This window comes from Astatotilapia calliptera, chromosome 6, assembly GCF_964374335.1.
Source record: "Astatotilapia calliptera chromosome 6, fAstCal68.1, whole genome shotgun sequence".
Taxonomy (NCBI): Eukaryota; Metazoa; Chordata; class Actinopteri; order Cichliformes; family Cichlidae; genus Astatotilapia; species Astatotilapia calliptera.
Window position 1 is genome coordinate 24,705,358 of NC_137427.1, and position 15,208 is coordinate 24,720,565.

Sequence of the window (15,208 nt, forward strand, 5' to 3'; positions counted from 1 at the left end):
GTTCAGATTCTTCAAGGCATGGAAAGCGAGACCTACAGGGCTGTGCTGAAGTGTGTAGCACTGGGATGTTGCCAGTTCCTGTGGGCTGCAGTGTGAGGTGTCTGTTGGTGGGGCCTGTTCCAGATCTGAGAGCTCGAAGGCTGTTTCATCCATTGTGTTTCGCCTCAGGGTCTCTGGACCTGTTCTCTAAACAGTCGCGCATTGTGGTGGAATGCTGCAGAATTATCCACCACGAATGCCAGGGCCCAAGGTTTCTCAAAAAAACTTTACATTGCCGCTTCACCTGTCAGTGCTTTTAATATTGTGGCTGACTGGAGTATTATAAATCACCGGATGGGAGTGTTCATGACAGATTTATCTGACCTGTCTGCTTTCAACACCATTTGTCTCGGTTATGCTCGCATTTTCTGTGACACAATACACCAGCCGTAGCACATACTTCGCTCTGGGGATGATACACAGAACGCAGTGTGAACATTTTTCATTGTGTGCACAGCTTCCTACTGCTTGCACTGCAGTAGATTATGGTCTATGAGCCCAACCTCACTGGACAGCAGGATACCTCTCTGCACAACACTCAATCTATTATTTTTATTGATTTATTAACTTTACTGGAGCTTCTTTGCATAAGTTCATATCACATCATACCTAATAGATCCATATCAAACCCTGTCCATATCAGGGATATCTACACTCACAGACACAGACTCAAATTGTTTGCCCAGAGCAATCAATTTGAAGTTATTGTCGCAACATTTTGACTAGTTGATTCTAATTTCTGTACAAGTAAACATTTTGGACTTATTACATGTAAATTAATAAAATAATAAGCATACACTTTGACTTACAGATAGCTTTTCCCCCCACAGTGGCAGAAAGAAGCTCGCATACAGAGCCAAACATTTAAAGAGCTGTCTTTAAATGCTTCAGCAGACTGAGGCCTGAATCTTTGGCTTACATGGATTTTGCACACAAATGCTGACCCCATAGATTGAAACTTCTGACATTATCCATCTTTGTATTTGAAAGAACAAAGAATTGCGCATCATTGACCTTTATGTCAGTGACACATATTTGTAAGTGCTCCCCCTGTTGGCTGACAGCTGAAATGCAGTCCTTGCTCATACGTAACACCGTGATTAGAAAGTTCGCTTTATCTCTAAGGGCCTATTTTAATGTGGGATCAGAGGAAATCGATTTGTGGGTGGAATGCTTAAAGTGGAGCTCTTGGCCTAGTTCACCCTTTGAAGTTATGAAGACTTCAAAGTGTAACGTTACAACGGCTCCAGCCCTAATAAGCCTCATATAAATTTGTTATTTTAGCGATCAGACCAACTCGTGATGATTCGTGAGAGGAGAGGGGGTGATGTTTGGGATGTCGGCTTACAGTCCCGTGAGCCTGGCAGGCGCATATGCTTCCCACTTGCTGTTTCACGCAAAACAGACCCAACAGAAAGAAAGAGGAGGGGTGGGGGACAAAGGAAGCGGAGTCTGGCAGAGAGCGCGCGGGTGTAGTCAGGAGGAAATGGTATGCAGCTCAGCCTGCTCTCTTCCTCCTCCTCCTCCGGGTCCCGTAGCGATCCTCCTGTCTGTTGCTATACGCACAGACAGCAGCCCGTTTTAAAGTGAAACACGGAGCTCTGAGGTACTCGTCCTGGACCTCTCTCCTCCCGGCATGCCCCAGCGAGGCGGCTAAAAACGGTTACCGGCTGACGATGGCTTCGGTGCGGGCGGTGTGCAAAGTTGCGACGGGACTCGTGGGAAGTGTTCAGACCCTACGCTGCGGTCTCAGACCCGCTCGCCCGGTTACATTTCTACACCAGGTAAATAAACGCTGTACTCTGAGTCCCTCGTGGGCGTCACAGTGTAAAGTGTGCCGTGGCTTCCTGTTGAAGCACAAGACGCTGTTTTTGTCTCTATTTTGAGCGCTTCTCAAAAACTTTTTTTCGTTTTCCTGTCGTCTCTATGCCTGCGGAGCCTGTACAGAAGATCTGGGAGGATCGATCCAAATATCGAGGCTATCGATACAAAAGTGTCTGATCGATACTAGTGATAGGATCTATACTGTGCTACTAGCTTCAGATTTATTGATTTATTAAGTGCTTTAAGGAGAGGTAGATTAAAATTTCAGGCTATTAAAAACTGTTTCAAAATATATGAAAAGCTGTTTTGGTATTTATTGTGGAAAGTAAAAATCACATTGATTTAGTGATCATTAAAATGTGTTCATAATTTGCAAATGGACAATGATTCGTCCCACAAGTCACGAGACACTGCTCACCCATACAAAACCTGCCATGATAGAGTAAAAGTATTGGTATCGGTATTGGCAATACTGGCCCTGTATTTACTTGGTATTGGACGTATACTTGGTATTGGACGTATAGCTGCATGCAGTCACCCATCAACAAACGTGTCCAGCCCACAGTCAGGAAATAGTGCAGCAGGGAAATGCTGCAGAAAGTGAAAACCCACGCTCCATCACAGCATCATCTTGAGATTTTATTTATTTATTTATTTATTGTAGTGAAGCTTTTACTCACAGTTTTATTAAGGCACCAGTTCAGCCCACATCTTTTATCGCTCGCTGCATGAAATTGCTTTGGTCAGCTCAGCTGCAGGCAGGCAGATCTCAATTAGGGTGCCTCAAATCTGTGAGTGTGCAGGGAGAACAGTGCACACTGTTTTGTTTTTTTCTGTTTTGCTCGGTGCAATCAGAGCCTCCATAGATGGATGCTGAGATAGAGTTTGTTGGATTGGAAGAAAAAGGAAGCTGTCAGAGGGGCAGGATGCAGTGACTCACTCCTACAAGCCAGAATGACTAAGATGAGTTTTATTTTTAGACTGGACTGTATATAAAAGTGGAGCTTCAGTAAGCGAAATCCTTACAGCAACCCATGTTTCAGCAAAAAGAATACAATTCATATCGGCTGCAAAAAGAACAGAGTTAGTGTGTTTTATAAAGTCGTTTTCAGAATTTCTTTCCACTTTATTTGGCAGTTTAGAAGACAGGAAGTGAAACAATAAAGACTGGGAATGCTCTGCCACAAAGGTTTTGTGGTCTTTAACCTCCTCATTCTGTAGACCGGCCTATATTGAGCGATAGATAGATTTCAGTTAGACTATAAAATGTTCCGTTTCTCTGCTTTTTGTAATTTTCTTTCCCCAGCCAGAAACGTATCAACCTCAGAGGAGAATCTAAATTACATTACCTCCCAAAAACGGGCCATTCAGAGTGAAAGTGTCTTTTGTAAAGGAGCAGCTGGGCCACAGAATGTTTTTAATAGGAATGTAATGCACTTAGAAAAGCAGAGAGCATGGCTGCATGCAAATGTACAGATCTGGCTTTTAGAATCCACACAGCGAGTTGCCAATTTTTAATCAGATTCCTTCCAATGCAGTGTATCAGAGGACTTGATTGAGTGCAGGAGGCAGAGGTCACTCTGAAGATTGTACATGAGACAGCAGAAAGCTAGGTTCACATAAATCCTCAGTTCAAAACCACCGTGTAAGAGTACGTACAGCTACTAAGCACTGTGAGCAGCCTGTGGCCTAAGTTGCTCAGAATTCAGATATGATCTCTTTTGGGTGTCTATAGGGCGATATTCATATTCAGGCCACGTCTTTTATGAATTTGTAACACAAGCCTTTCCCTGTTGAGATTCCACTAGAGACAAAACATTCAATATCACCTTTTTGCAAAAGTTTCACCAGAGACGTGACAGGGAGTTAGGGCTTCTCCGTCACTGCTGTAATGCTATACAGGTAAACATATAACACAAGGATGTTTTAATTCTCAGGAGGCTGAGAGAAACCCGACTGGCCTGCAGGAAACTCAAGTGCTGCTCGCTGTTAGTTGTTTGCAGTTTCACACATTCAGATGAGAGAATCGATATATTAGCGTTGTTTCTGTGCATCCACAAAAGTGCTGAATCAATGGGGCTAAGCAGGATGAAAAAACGCAAAAGCATTAGTTTAGTGTATTGAATATGTGTTGAATGCTAAAATGAGACGTCAGGCTTTTGGGAGCATTTATAATACGGGTCTGTTTGAACAGCCCTTGAGGCGCAATGGCAGGACACATGATAAAGTCATCTGCAAGTGAGTTTGTTTGCAGCCTACTTCTAAAAAATGTTCTCCCGTTCCCGGTGAAATCCGCCGCTGCTCTGGCCGACTAGTTGAACAATCAGCATTTGGCGGATGCACAGTGTCATCCACGCTGAGCATCATGCAGTTGGGAATTTAGTAAAGGACACAACCGGGGTAGGATAAATTAGGCATAACTATTTGCTCATTTTTTTATTGTCTTGGCACTGGGCAGGCAAACACTGTAAAATCTAATTTGAAGAAGCCTGACAACCAAGTGTGGCCATGCCAGGTGCAGATACTTGTATTCATTAGGGCAACAAATAAAGTGACTGTTAATTGTAAGAAGGCTCAGCAGATATCAAGAACTGATCTCGTCATCTGTGGTCCAGCATTGCTTAAAGAGGAAGCCGTTGCTCAATACAATAATGTGTAGAAAGAACAGTACTGTGGTTTGGTGAGAGTGCAGCGAGCTTTAGAACTCGTTTTCATGATGTGATGTCAGACAGCAAGTTTCCTAAGTTTACTTCTTAAGAGGGGGAAAATTACATGTTTATGCAAGGTGTCATCAGAGGTTATGCAACAGCACTTCTTCAGCTTGAAAAGGTGGGGCAGGGTGACCTGAGAGGAGTAAAGAAGTTGAGCTAATAGAAAAGTTTGAATTGGAAAATGATCAGATAATGAATGACAACAGGCCCTAGATAAATGAAGCAACAAAAAAAAACGTGTAATTTTCATGTAATTTGTCTTTACGGACATGCCTCTCTTTGCGTAATTCGTGTGTGGAGTGAAACAGTAAACATGTTGTTACCATAAAAGCTTCCTAAACTGTGTTACGTCAAACATGAAAAGAGAGCGTCGTTGTCAGTGTCACTTTGACACTTTGACACTTTTCTGTTAAGTAAAAAAAACTATCACAAATGTACAAAAATAACACATTTGCCATTACACTAATGCCCTTCCTCTGTGTTATGTTGGCTCGCCCATCAGCAACTGGTGGATTGCACATAGAACAACATAGAATTTATTAAGTAGATGAGCCACTGGCATCAATGCAGGCTCTAGTTTTATGGTTGGGGGAATTCTTTGTAACATATTGTACTTTTTGTTGCCTGTAGACCTACATAGTTTTTTATGTTTATATAGTAAACACAGTAAACACATTGACTTTACATATAATCAAATGTTTTAAATAAATCAAATTGACTGCAGTCATAAAGGTGTGCATATGGTCAGCAACAATACGCAGGAAGGCCGTAGCCTCAAAGTGCGTAAAGAAAATATCACCACACCATAACACCACCACCTCCATCATCCTGAACCATTGAAAGAGGGCAGGATGGATCCATGCTTTTATCATCTTTATGCCATATTCTGACCCTACCATCCAAATGCTGCAGCAGGCAACGTTATTCCAATCTGCAGCCAGTTTCCTGTTCTTAGCTGGCATGAGTTGCACTCGGCATGGTCTTCTGCTGCAGCAGCTCATCTGCTTCAAGGTTCCACGTTGTATTAATTCAGAGATGCTCTTCTGCATACCATTGTTGTAACGAGGGGTTATTTGAGTTACTGTTGCCTTCCTGTCAGCAATCGGCACTCTGGCCATCAGCAAGGCTTTTTCTCTCAGAGAACTGCAGCTCACTGTATATTTACTCTTTCAGACCATTCTCTGTAAACATTAGAGATGGCTCATCAGCATTTTCAGAACTACTCAGACCAGCCCATCTGGCACCAACAACAATGCCACGTTCAAAGTCACTTAAACCACCTTTCTTCTCTGTTCTGATTCTGGGTTTGAACTTCAGCAGCTCAGCTTGACCACATCTACAGGCGTATCTAAAATTAGATAATAATAGTTCTCAGTTCAATCGATATTTTTACAATAGCATTAATACACATAAAGCTAAAAAAACATATTATTCCTAATCTGTGCCACAACAGTCGCTGATAAACTTAGAACAGATTTAAAGCACATCCAGTCAAAGGAACATTCCAGTAGCTCGCTTAATACCATGGTAATGGTGCCGCTGTCTTTACAGAAGCATGTGCACAGTGGGTGTGACGGTGTTGACCCTGCATTGTTATGGTCTTGTGATAACAGCCCATCAGCGCACTGCACTGTGTGTGATAAGTAGTGAAAGTTGCTCTGGTGTTTATAGTCACAAGTAAACTCCTCTTCAATCCTCGTGTAAATGAGGGCATTTTTCTCACTGAGGGTTTAATAAGTAAACTCATTATAGCTGATACTCATCTATATGGGCTGTTCTTGTCCTGTTGCGACCTTGTGATGAAGCATTGCTAAGCCATGTGTCACTAAAGTGTTAATGTGAATCACTCAGAGGGTTTTTTTGTATCGGCTTTGCGTTTGTTTTTCTGCTCCTTTTTAATCAACTTTTTTAGATCCGTCTGTTCTGGACCTTTGCGAACACCACATGAATTCCTTAATTTCTGCCCTCCTGTTTTTTTCCTCCTCCTCCATGTTTTTCAGTATTCAGCTCCTTCTCTGTGGCATTCAGGGTTGAAAGTTGTACCACTCTTTGCTGAGATAAGCTTGGGGAATGATGAGTTGCTTATAAATGTGGACGTTTGGACTGAGAGATGACTAACTGTAAGATTAAATGGGCTAAATGTGAGTACGTGCTCCGCCCTTTTTAGTGCAGTTGTACAGTGGTCGCAGATGGGAACCCTCTGCTTGTTGCGCCTTCCTTTTAAAGCTCACTTTGTATTTCCAGAAGCCATTTTTGATTTGGAGAAATTGGTTTTGTGTGTGTGCTGCTATTTGTCTAATAGTGTTACAAAACGTTTTATTCATTGTATTTGCATGAAACACAACCTCAGCCTCGTGTTCGTACAGCACACCAACCCCGCAGTCATCTTCTTCCCGCTTCCCACCTTCTCTTTGTTCTCTTAAGCGATCCGGATCATTAACTGAGTAGGAGAAGATAAATGGTTCAATGCAAATCATTTTCATGCCAGAGTGCTGGCTGTTCTCAATCATAATGGCAACACAGAGTAATTCAATTTCTCCTCCTGGCAGCCGTAGTTTATCACGCTTGCACATTTTTCTTTATGCCTCGGGTCATGCTGGGTAGACACTGTAAGTTATTCTCTTATGATTCCTTATGCGACGGCAAAAATCTCTTTCCCCTTTGCTTGGCAATATCAAATCTGTGGCCAGAGTGGGAGCCGATTCCTTTAGGAGGCCATAGCTCAGTTGTGACAGGATTGATAATGGAGGGAACTGATGGAAGACTGCAGGGAAAATGAGGCTGGCGATAGACGCCGATCATTACTGGAGCAGCAAGCCACAGCCTCTGCGTGAGGAAGGAGAGAGGCTGGCAGATTGTCACCATATTCCCAAGTTTTCACCGCCCGGCTTCTCTCTCCTCCTTCCCTGTTTGCATGACATAAATAAAAAATGCTTAGCTCACGGCGTAAATACACCTTCAGCTGATTGTTCTGTGAAAGAACAGTTGGATGAAACGATTCGGTGATGAGGGGCAGATGTGCAGTGATGTTCCCTGCAGCTCCAGGAATGTGTGAAGGACAATAGATAGACAACGACCACTCTGCGCTCTGAATATTGATGCGCTGCGTATCAGGGAAGTGTGTTTTGTTTTGATAAGAAGACAAATTTAGGCAATGGCAATTTCTGCCAAAGCAGAGAGCCCAATCGTTTCTCCGAGTCAGGCGTGTTTTGTGCCATGAGAGGCATTCGGTTAGCTGTTACTCATGTGTTTGTCATGTGTGGGCTTGTTCAGGCACTACAGTCTTCAACTTGCAGGATGGGATAACCAGTCATGTATGTGTGCTGCATAAGCTATGGGCGGGCCCGGCTGTTTGCACTAGAGTAGCTCAAGTAAAACTTGAGCTCAGTGAAAATGAAGCCAAAGTGGAAGTTTCAATCCTCATATGCCACCATGTTAACATGTCAAACTGTGCAGGAGAAATAAGCATGCTGATTGGGAGGTGGATGCCAGCACAGGCAGCTGTAGCTGATAACTGTTTGCCAATTTTAAACTCCATTAATTTGGGTCAGTGGAACTGAGAAATGTGTATTTGTTGATTGGTTGGCGAGTGTTTGCCGGAATTTGTGAGCAGCCACTGTGAAATTGATCGCTAAAGCCTCAGTCACACAGCCATAGAGACCAGTCACTGATCCCGTGACAGCTACAAATCATCATGGGACCTTCTGCTCAGCCGCTTACAATTTACTTAACAACTTTACGGTCCAGAGATATTTGGATATATATAATAATAATAATATGTTTGAACATAAATGTCTCAAAAACTGTTAAAGATAGCATAAACATGAACCAGGACCTGCAACTGAACACTAATGCAAAATGATATTTTTTTTAATTAAATTTTATATACAAAAATAAAGAAAATCTTCATTCAGCTTTCATGCTGGATTGAGCAAATATGTCAAGTTGTTCCACAGAAACAGAATATCAGTAGATAGTCTAACCCAAAGAAAAAAGTTTCCAGATAGAACTGTAATTATAATTAAGAAGTAATTGTATTACACAAGTGCATGTTTTTCATTTCCCAGACAATCTTTGTAGGCATGCACAATGTCCTGGAAGAGCTGGAAAACTCAGGTTAAATTAGAATGACACTAACAGGCACTCTGTCCCAGTTACAGCTCTGATCCATTTTCTTTATGGTAAGAAAGGCCATGTGTTATTTCAGGCTTTTGGTTGTAATAGTTTTTGAGATATTCATGTTCAAACACTGCCTATTTCAAGGTGAAAATTGAAAATGCAAATAAAAACATTTGATTTGGGCCTCAGTTTTCAGTTTCAAACCCTACAATCTACTTTGGAGGTCATCTGTCACCCTGTAAATGTTGATCGGTTTGCTAGCATTCCCAAATTGTTCTTTAATGTTTTTTTTTCTTTGTAGCTGCCACAGGAAGGTAAGAGACAAACGAAGGTCAGTATTTATCATGCAGTGTGTTAGAGCCTATAATAACAGAGGGCTGAGAGCATGGCTTTGGAAGTGGACTATTATTCATTACACAGCCCTGAAGCTGTATTATCTGCCATGGTAGCCACATTGTGTTGATTTAAAAATGGGATTGGTAACGTGTGTACACAGAATATAAAATGCCTGTAGGCACTCAGCTGTTGAATTGTCTCCGGTCAGTGATCTCTCTCACACACACACACACACACCCATTCAGCAAACAGTCTGTCCTCGTCCTTAATGCTTAACTTCAGCTCTGCTGTTTTCACAGTAGCAGATCACCGATGCGCAAAGAGTGCAAAAACCTTCGCTGCGCTCACACCGGCCGTTAAACCGCTTCTGGCCTGAACTGTTTGCTAATGCGAGTCTAGTGTTGAATGCATTTTATTTCAAGCACCTATCGTGTGTGTTGGCAGTGAATGCCTGCAACTCTCAGTTTAATGAAGCACAATGACTGTTGGAGCAGAGGTGGCAAGTAAAAGGTTTTCCTAGTCTGTTGTTAAATATGCTGGGAAGGTGTTTGGTGTCAGAGGTTAACTCTGTAGTGACAGAATAACTAGATTATTTCTGGCCACTTTGGATAACGTGGTTATGTTTTCCGGGATTAATGTGACTGGGAGAAAAGTCAAATTTGGCAGCGCCTGAAAACAGCACACAAAGCACTTATCAATATTAAATCTCTCTGGGTGTGTTGGGCCACTTGTTGTCGATCTATTTTCGCTTGTGAGCCCTTAAAACAAAGCTCTGTCCCTCACTGTAGGTTATGGCCTTAATGTGGACATACCCATACAGGCCCAAATGGTTACCTGTGGTTTAATGTGGACTGCCCTACAGCATGCTGTGTGGGTCTACCCGCAGTGTTTTCCGGGCGAGTTGTTAGCAGGGAAGCAAAAGTATGTTTTTAGCCTCTCAAATGTTGTATATTTGAACATTTAAAGGCTAAATAAGTGTGGTATTGTCTGAGGAAAGTCAAGAGTGGCAGAAAGGGTCGTGCGTGACATTTATGAGGACAGTGAGACAGTGCTGAGGTGTGCAGCAGGGGTGGGACTCCTTGTCTGCATTGGTGAAGGACAGGTTTACAGGTAAGGTCAGACAGGAGTCTCTGTGGACTATGATTTTCACAGCCAACATTATGATCTGTAGTGAGAGTAGGGAGCAAGTATACGATGGAGAGAGGAGGAATGAAAGTCAGGTTGTGCAGGGTGGAGACACAGTAAGAGAGGCAAGGATGAGGTGGTTCGGACGTGTGCAGAGGAGGGGTAGTGGATATGTTGTAGATGGTCTCTATAAGGGATGGAGGGGAGGCGCGCTGTAAATGGATATTTAACTTGTTACGGGCAAATTATAGTGAGGGAGTGTCAGGATCTCACGATGTTCCTGTTCATTCTACTAATTCGACGTCTTTTACAGTCCTGATAAGAAAGCTGAGACTTTGACACTACAGCTTATTCAGGTTGCCTTACCCAGTGCACTGCAGCTTTTAGACATTTTTCAGTGTGTGCTATCAGACAGAAGGCACCTTCATATTGGTTTCACCGCAAGTGTGGGCAGCCCTTAATTGCTCTCTATCTCTATCTGGAGCAACTCGAATTTGACTCATGGGACCAATTTGCTTCACTCTTGCTGTCCACATTTTTCTTCATTGTGTGATACATAACCGATACACAAGCCCTTGTATCCTGAGGTTTTAGGTAATTGTCAGTAACTTTTTAAAGCACTTTCACAGTTTGCTTGAACCACTGCGGTACTAAAAGTTTTAGGCTAAGCTTCAGCTTAAAGTGCGTGTTACTTATTGCTCGTTTAAAACGTTTTCCCTCTTAAAGCGCTCACTCCAAAGCTGCGTGAGAAACGGCACATCTGGTCTCTTCGTGTCTATGTTCCTGTGATAGGAGACTTGCCTGCCCCCTTCCTCTCATGAAAACGGACAGCTCCCTTGTTCTTCTTTAATGTAATATTGATTGACCAAACTCCCAGCTTGAAGGCCAAGGGATAGGAGAGTGTCTGCAGCATCACTGGGCATTAGTGGGATGAAGATGTATCCAAGCGGGAACCCTTCTGACTTTCTGAGTGTGCAGATTGTGGTCAGATTTAGTGCGCTTTAGTATTTAGTGTGTTAAATTATGCTTGCAACTTAAATACCTGCACTGTGTAGGCATACAAGCATGCATTAAAAAGACGGCAGAAGGACTACGCCCAGTGAATGCCAAGCGTAGGACAAAGAAGTACTCCTGCTGATTAGAATAATGAACTTCTCAGTGGATGTGTTCTCCATACTCAGGAGTCTGGGAGAAACCTGAGGTCTCACTGTGTGACAGTACGTCTCATATTTACAAATGCACTTGTTTTTCATTTAAGCATTTAATACCATTGTCACAAAAAGAATTAAAGTCATGCATCAGTTTGTTCCTTGTGACATAAAAGCATATTAGGAAGCCACGGTGTAATTAAGCACCACTGTGAACTGGCTTGTGGCAGAAGGTTTCCAAGTGCTTCTTTTTGGTTGTTTGGATGCTTCCTTTTAGTATTCCGTGGATCTGTTTACTCTCCAACATCTGCTGACATGACAGTTTGCCAAGGGCGGGGTTTGTGTGTCTGTGTGTGTGTCTGTGTGTACGTGAGAACACAAAGAAAAAAACTGAGTCATTTCTTTCCTTTCATTCATTCTCCCTTCATATCCTTCTTTACAGGTTCAGCACAGAAGGCCTCCACTTGGAAGTTATCCAGCTCTTTTCTACGCTACAAATGCTCCCTCTAGTGGTAATATGATGTTATTACATCCACACAATATTGAACTTTTATGTCACACGTGTGCACCTGGTTTGTGACTTTACTTGTGGGTGGTTAGACTGGCCTTATCTGTGCACATAATTGGAATAATAAATGCAAAGCTTAACACTTAAACTGTCCATACCCCACCCCCACCCCCTTCACTGTGCAGCAGCTGCATCTTTGAAGTACAAACATGGGCGTTTGGTTCTGGAAGTCCCCTTGCCATCCAGGAATGAGAAGTGTCTGTTTTTTTTAAGGCCCATGTTGATGAGCGTGGGCGACTTGATCGGCGATCTGCAGAAAGAGGACCCAGGAGCTACCGCCTCAGTTCTCTCTAAAGGTAAGACATGCTCAGTATGCAACAGGTGCAGTCGGTCTGGTTCGCCGGGTTGCGCACAAAAAGGATGAACAATAGCCAGTCAAGCAAGATGCCTCCACAATAATCATTTACTCATTTTCACATTTACACTGAGCAGTTATCAGTTAATCACCTTCCACTGCGAGTAACTGTGGCTGTTTGTAGTACAATAGGTCACGGTTCCCTGCCCTTTAAAACAGGGCGGTGTCTGTTTTATGATCTTGTAGCACAGATCATTGCTTTTAAAAGAAATTCATAAACCATGCGATTTTGGGGAATACTGCAGTGTATTTTACATGCCGATAGTCTTGCAAACCTCTGTGGCTCCTCAGTGAGCAGGAGGGAGTGGCACAAGGTTACACTGGTCTACACGATCTTCACACACCTGTGTCTCTCACCAAAGTTATGTGTTGCCTTGAGCGTGCCATGTTTTGACACAGTGGAGAAAAATAGGGCAATTTTCTGTAACAGTACTCCACGCTTCCTTTTCAAACTTCTAATCATTTTGTAGCCACTCACATCTGAGTTGGTATGGGAACCAGAGCGGTTAGGACGGGTATCTGATGCAGTCCTCCTTAAGCTACTTTAAGGGTAACTTGTGAAAAGTGTATTTTTCCATGAAGGAGACAGGTGAGGCAGGTTGTGGCAAGGATTTTTATCACTTTAGAAGACGGGACATGTTAGACCAGAGCAGCAGAGATTAGCAGATGACCTTTTTTCCCACACAGCTCTCGTTCCCATACATGACCTGTAGTTATGCAGTGCTGAACTACATTCTTTAAGGTGTAAATTACTGACTTTGTCCATCACCGTGGGGTTTATTTGATAAACTTTTTGTTTCTTTCATGTTCTATTGAATTTGTTTGGTCCCTCTGCCAGCAAACCTTTTTTTTCACGGTATAAAAGATAAAGTTAATTCAGTTCAGCGCTTGCTTTGACAGATGGGGAGCGCATTGCCAACAGCACGCTGATCGATGCCCTGCTGGACAAGGACTTTCAGCTTGTCATCAACAATGCAGTTTATAATATCTGCGCTCCTGAAAGGGGTACATTTATCTCCATTCATAAATTCTCCATTTGGCAGTTTTCCAATTACACTTGATCCTGGTGATAAAATGTGGTTATTATCTTCCATTCTTCTCATATTTCACTTTTACTTTCTCCTCGTTGTCTGCCCTGTTGCGCCTCCGTTGCAGTGTGTGCATCTGCTGAGCACGCTATGGAGCTGGAGGACATGAAACATGTCGTGCACCTGCTGCACACGGCGCTCCACCAGCCCGAACACCAGCTGCTGAAGGAGAGGGAGCTCCTGGAGAAACTGGACAACCTCAAACAGGAGCTTTCTCCTCTGGAGAAGGTACTCGATGTGTTGCAACAACCACTCACCCATGAAATTACTTTATACCTTGTTATACTTGCTTGAAAGCTTCATTTAAAGGTAATGATGACATGTCAGCCTTAAAGACTTGGTAACCCATTTTTCTCTGCATTTTATTGGTGAAAGATGAAGGCAGACCTGTCCGGTAAAGCAGACTTCCAGACATCCAGGGCTCTGTATGTTGGCCTGGCGCTGCTGTCCGTGCAGGGCGGCGCCCTGGCCTGGCTCACCTGGTGGGTCTATTCGTGGGACGTCATGGAGCCCGTCACGTATTTCATCACCTACTCGACCAGCATGGCAGCTTTCGCCTACTATATCCTCACCAAACAGGTAAGACTCAGAGACACCTGACTGACTTCACCGTTTTCCTCTAGGTGTAGATGACAGGTGCTCCTCAGGCCATTTCACAAGTTGTTCCTTCAGACTTGGGCGTGCGATTTATTGTGGACTGTGAAAACAACATGGAAGCTACAATAAAGATGTCCTGTATTGCTCTGAAGGGGTGAAGGCTGTTTGTAGTGTAAATAAATATGGCTCAACTTGACTTCTTATCAGGGTAACTGACAACTAGCAGTTAGAACCTATTACTCAGCAAGTCACGTACCAGAACTTTCACTGACTTTCAAAATGCTTTTCCTTTTAAATATTCTGATCATTTCAAGATCACATTTTGGGAAATACATCAATTTTCTCTGCCCAGTTCATAGTCTGGAAAAAACCATAAAATCTAGCCTAACTCTCTAGACCCAAGAAATGATAATAACCTCCTTTAGAAGGCTGATCTAAAGGATCTAACTAAAATTTGTTTTGTTACAACAAAACAAATTTTAGTTACACCTAATGCTCATTTGTGTAAAATTGTCATGTGTGCAGATATATTTTTAAATAATTAACCTACTTTGTTCTCTCCTACAGGATTATGTATACCCAGACGCCCAGGACAGGCAGTTCCTGCGTTATTTTTATAAGGGGGCCAGGAAAAAGAGATTCAACGTGGAAAAATACAATGAACTCAAAGACAAGCTGGCCCAGGTTGGCTGACTGTTTTGTTTTACAATAAATGACTAAATAGTCAGAATCTTTGTTACTGAATGTGGTTTTTTTTTCTTAAACAAATCTACAAGGAACTGTTTTCTTTTTTTTATTATTAAAGGAAATATCAGCCAAAAATAAAAGCTCTGATAAATTGTTTTCAGAGACCTGCAAAAGGTATGAACAACTGCTTTTACAGTCTTTGATTTTCTGTTTTCTGCGTTTCAGGTGGAGGAAGACCTGAGGCGTCTGAGATATCCAACCCAACTCCAGCTACCAATTGAACAAATCCAGCCAAAGCCATAAATGAAGCCAAGCCATGAATGATGGTCCCTCAAACTTTAACAGAGGAAAAACAAAACTAATTTTCCTGCTTTATTTTGATAATAGCATCTTTTTATCTCAAATCCATGAAATTGTTTTCTTTAAGTATTAATAATGATGCCAATTATATATCAAAAGAAAAAAAAATAGAACAAAAATTGACTGCTAATGAAATGAAATGTTTCCCAAACCTCATTTGAATCTGGTGTCTTTCTGGTCTGATTGTGTGATTGTGAAGCGCTTTGATTAAATCTGCATCGTGGCCGTTACAGGATTATTAAATAAAGAAT

At 42.4% G+C, this 15,208-nt stretch overlaps 1 protein-coding gene across 2 annotated transcripts; it reads left to right on the forward strand.

Annotated features, from left to right (window-relative positions):
• Positions 1–1,414: 1,414 nt before the first annotated feature.
• On the forward strand, positions 1,415–15,113 carry LOC113024302 (mitochondrial calcium uniporter dominant negative subunit beta). 2 transcript variants are annotated; one of them, XM_026171236.2, is made up of 8 exons: positions 1,415–1,823; positions 11,745–11,814; positions 11,996–12,166; positions 13,126–13,230; positions 13,381–13,541; positions 13,689–13,892; positions 14,478–14,594; positions 14,823–15,113. In XM_026171236.2, exons 1-8 carry the CDS (start codon positions 1,716–1,718, stop codon positions 14,898–14,900), a joined length of 1,014 nt encoding a protein of 337 aa, XP_026027021.1. In that variant the 5' UTR covers positions 1,415–1,715; the 3' UTR covers positions 14,901–15,113. The 2 variants fall into 2 exon arrangements, with proteins under 2 accessions (XP_026027021.1, XP_026027023.1); XM_026171238.2 differs by having other exon boundaries at positions 1,472–1,823; positions 11,999–12,166.
• Positions 15,114–15,208: the final 95 nt, after the last annotated feature.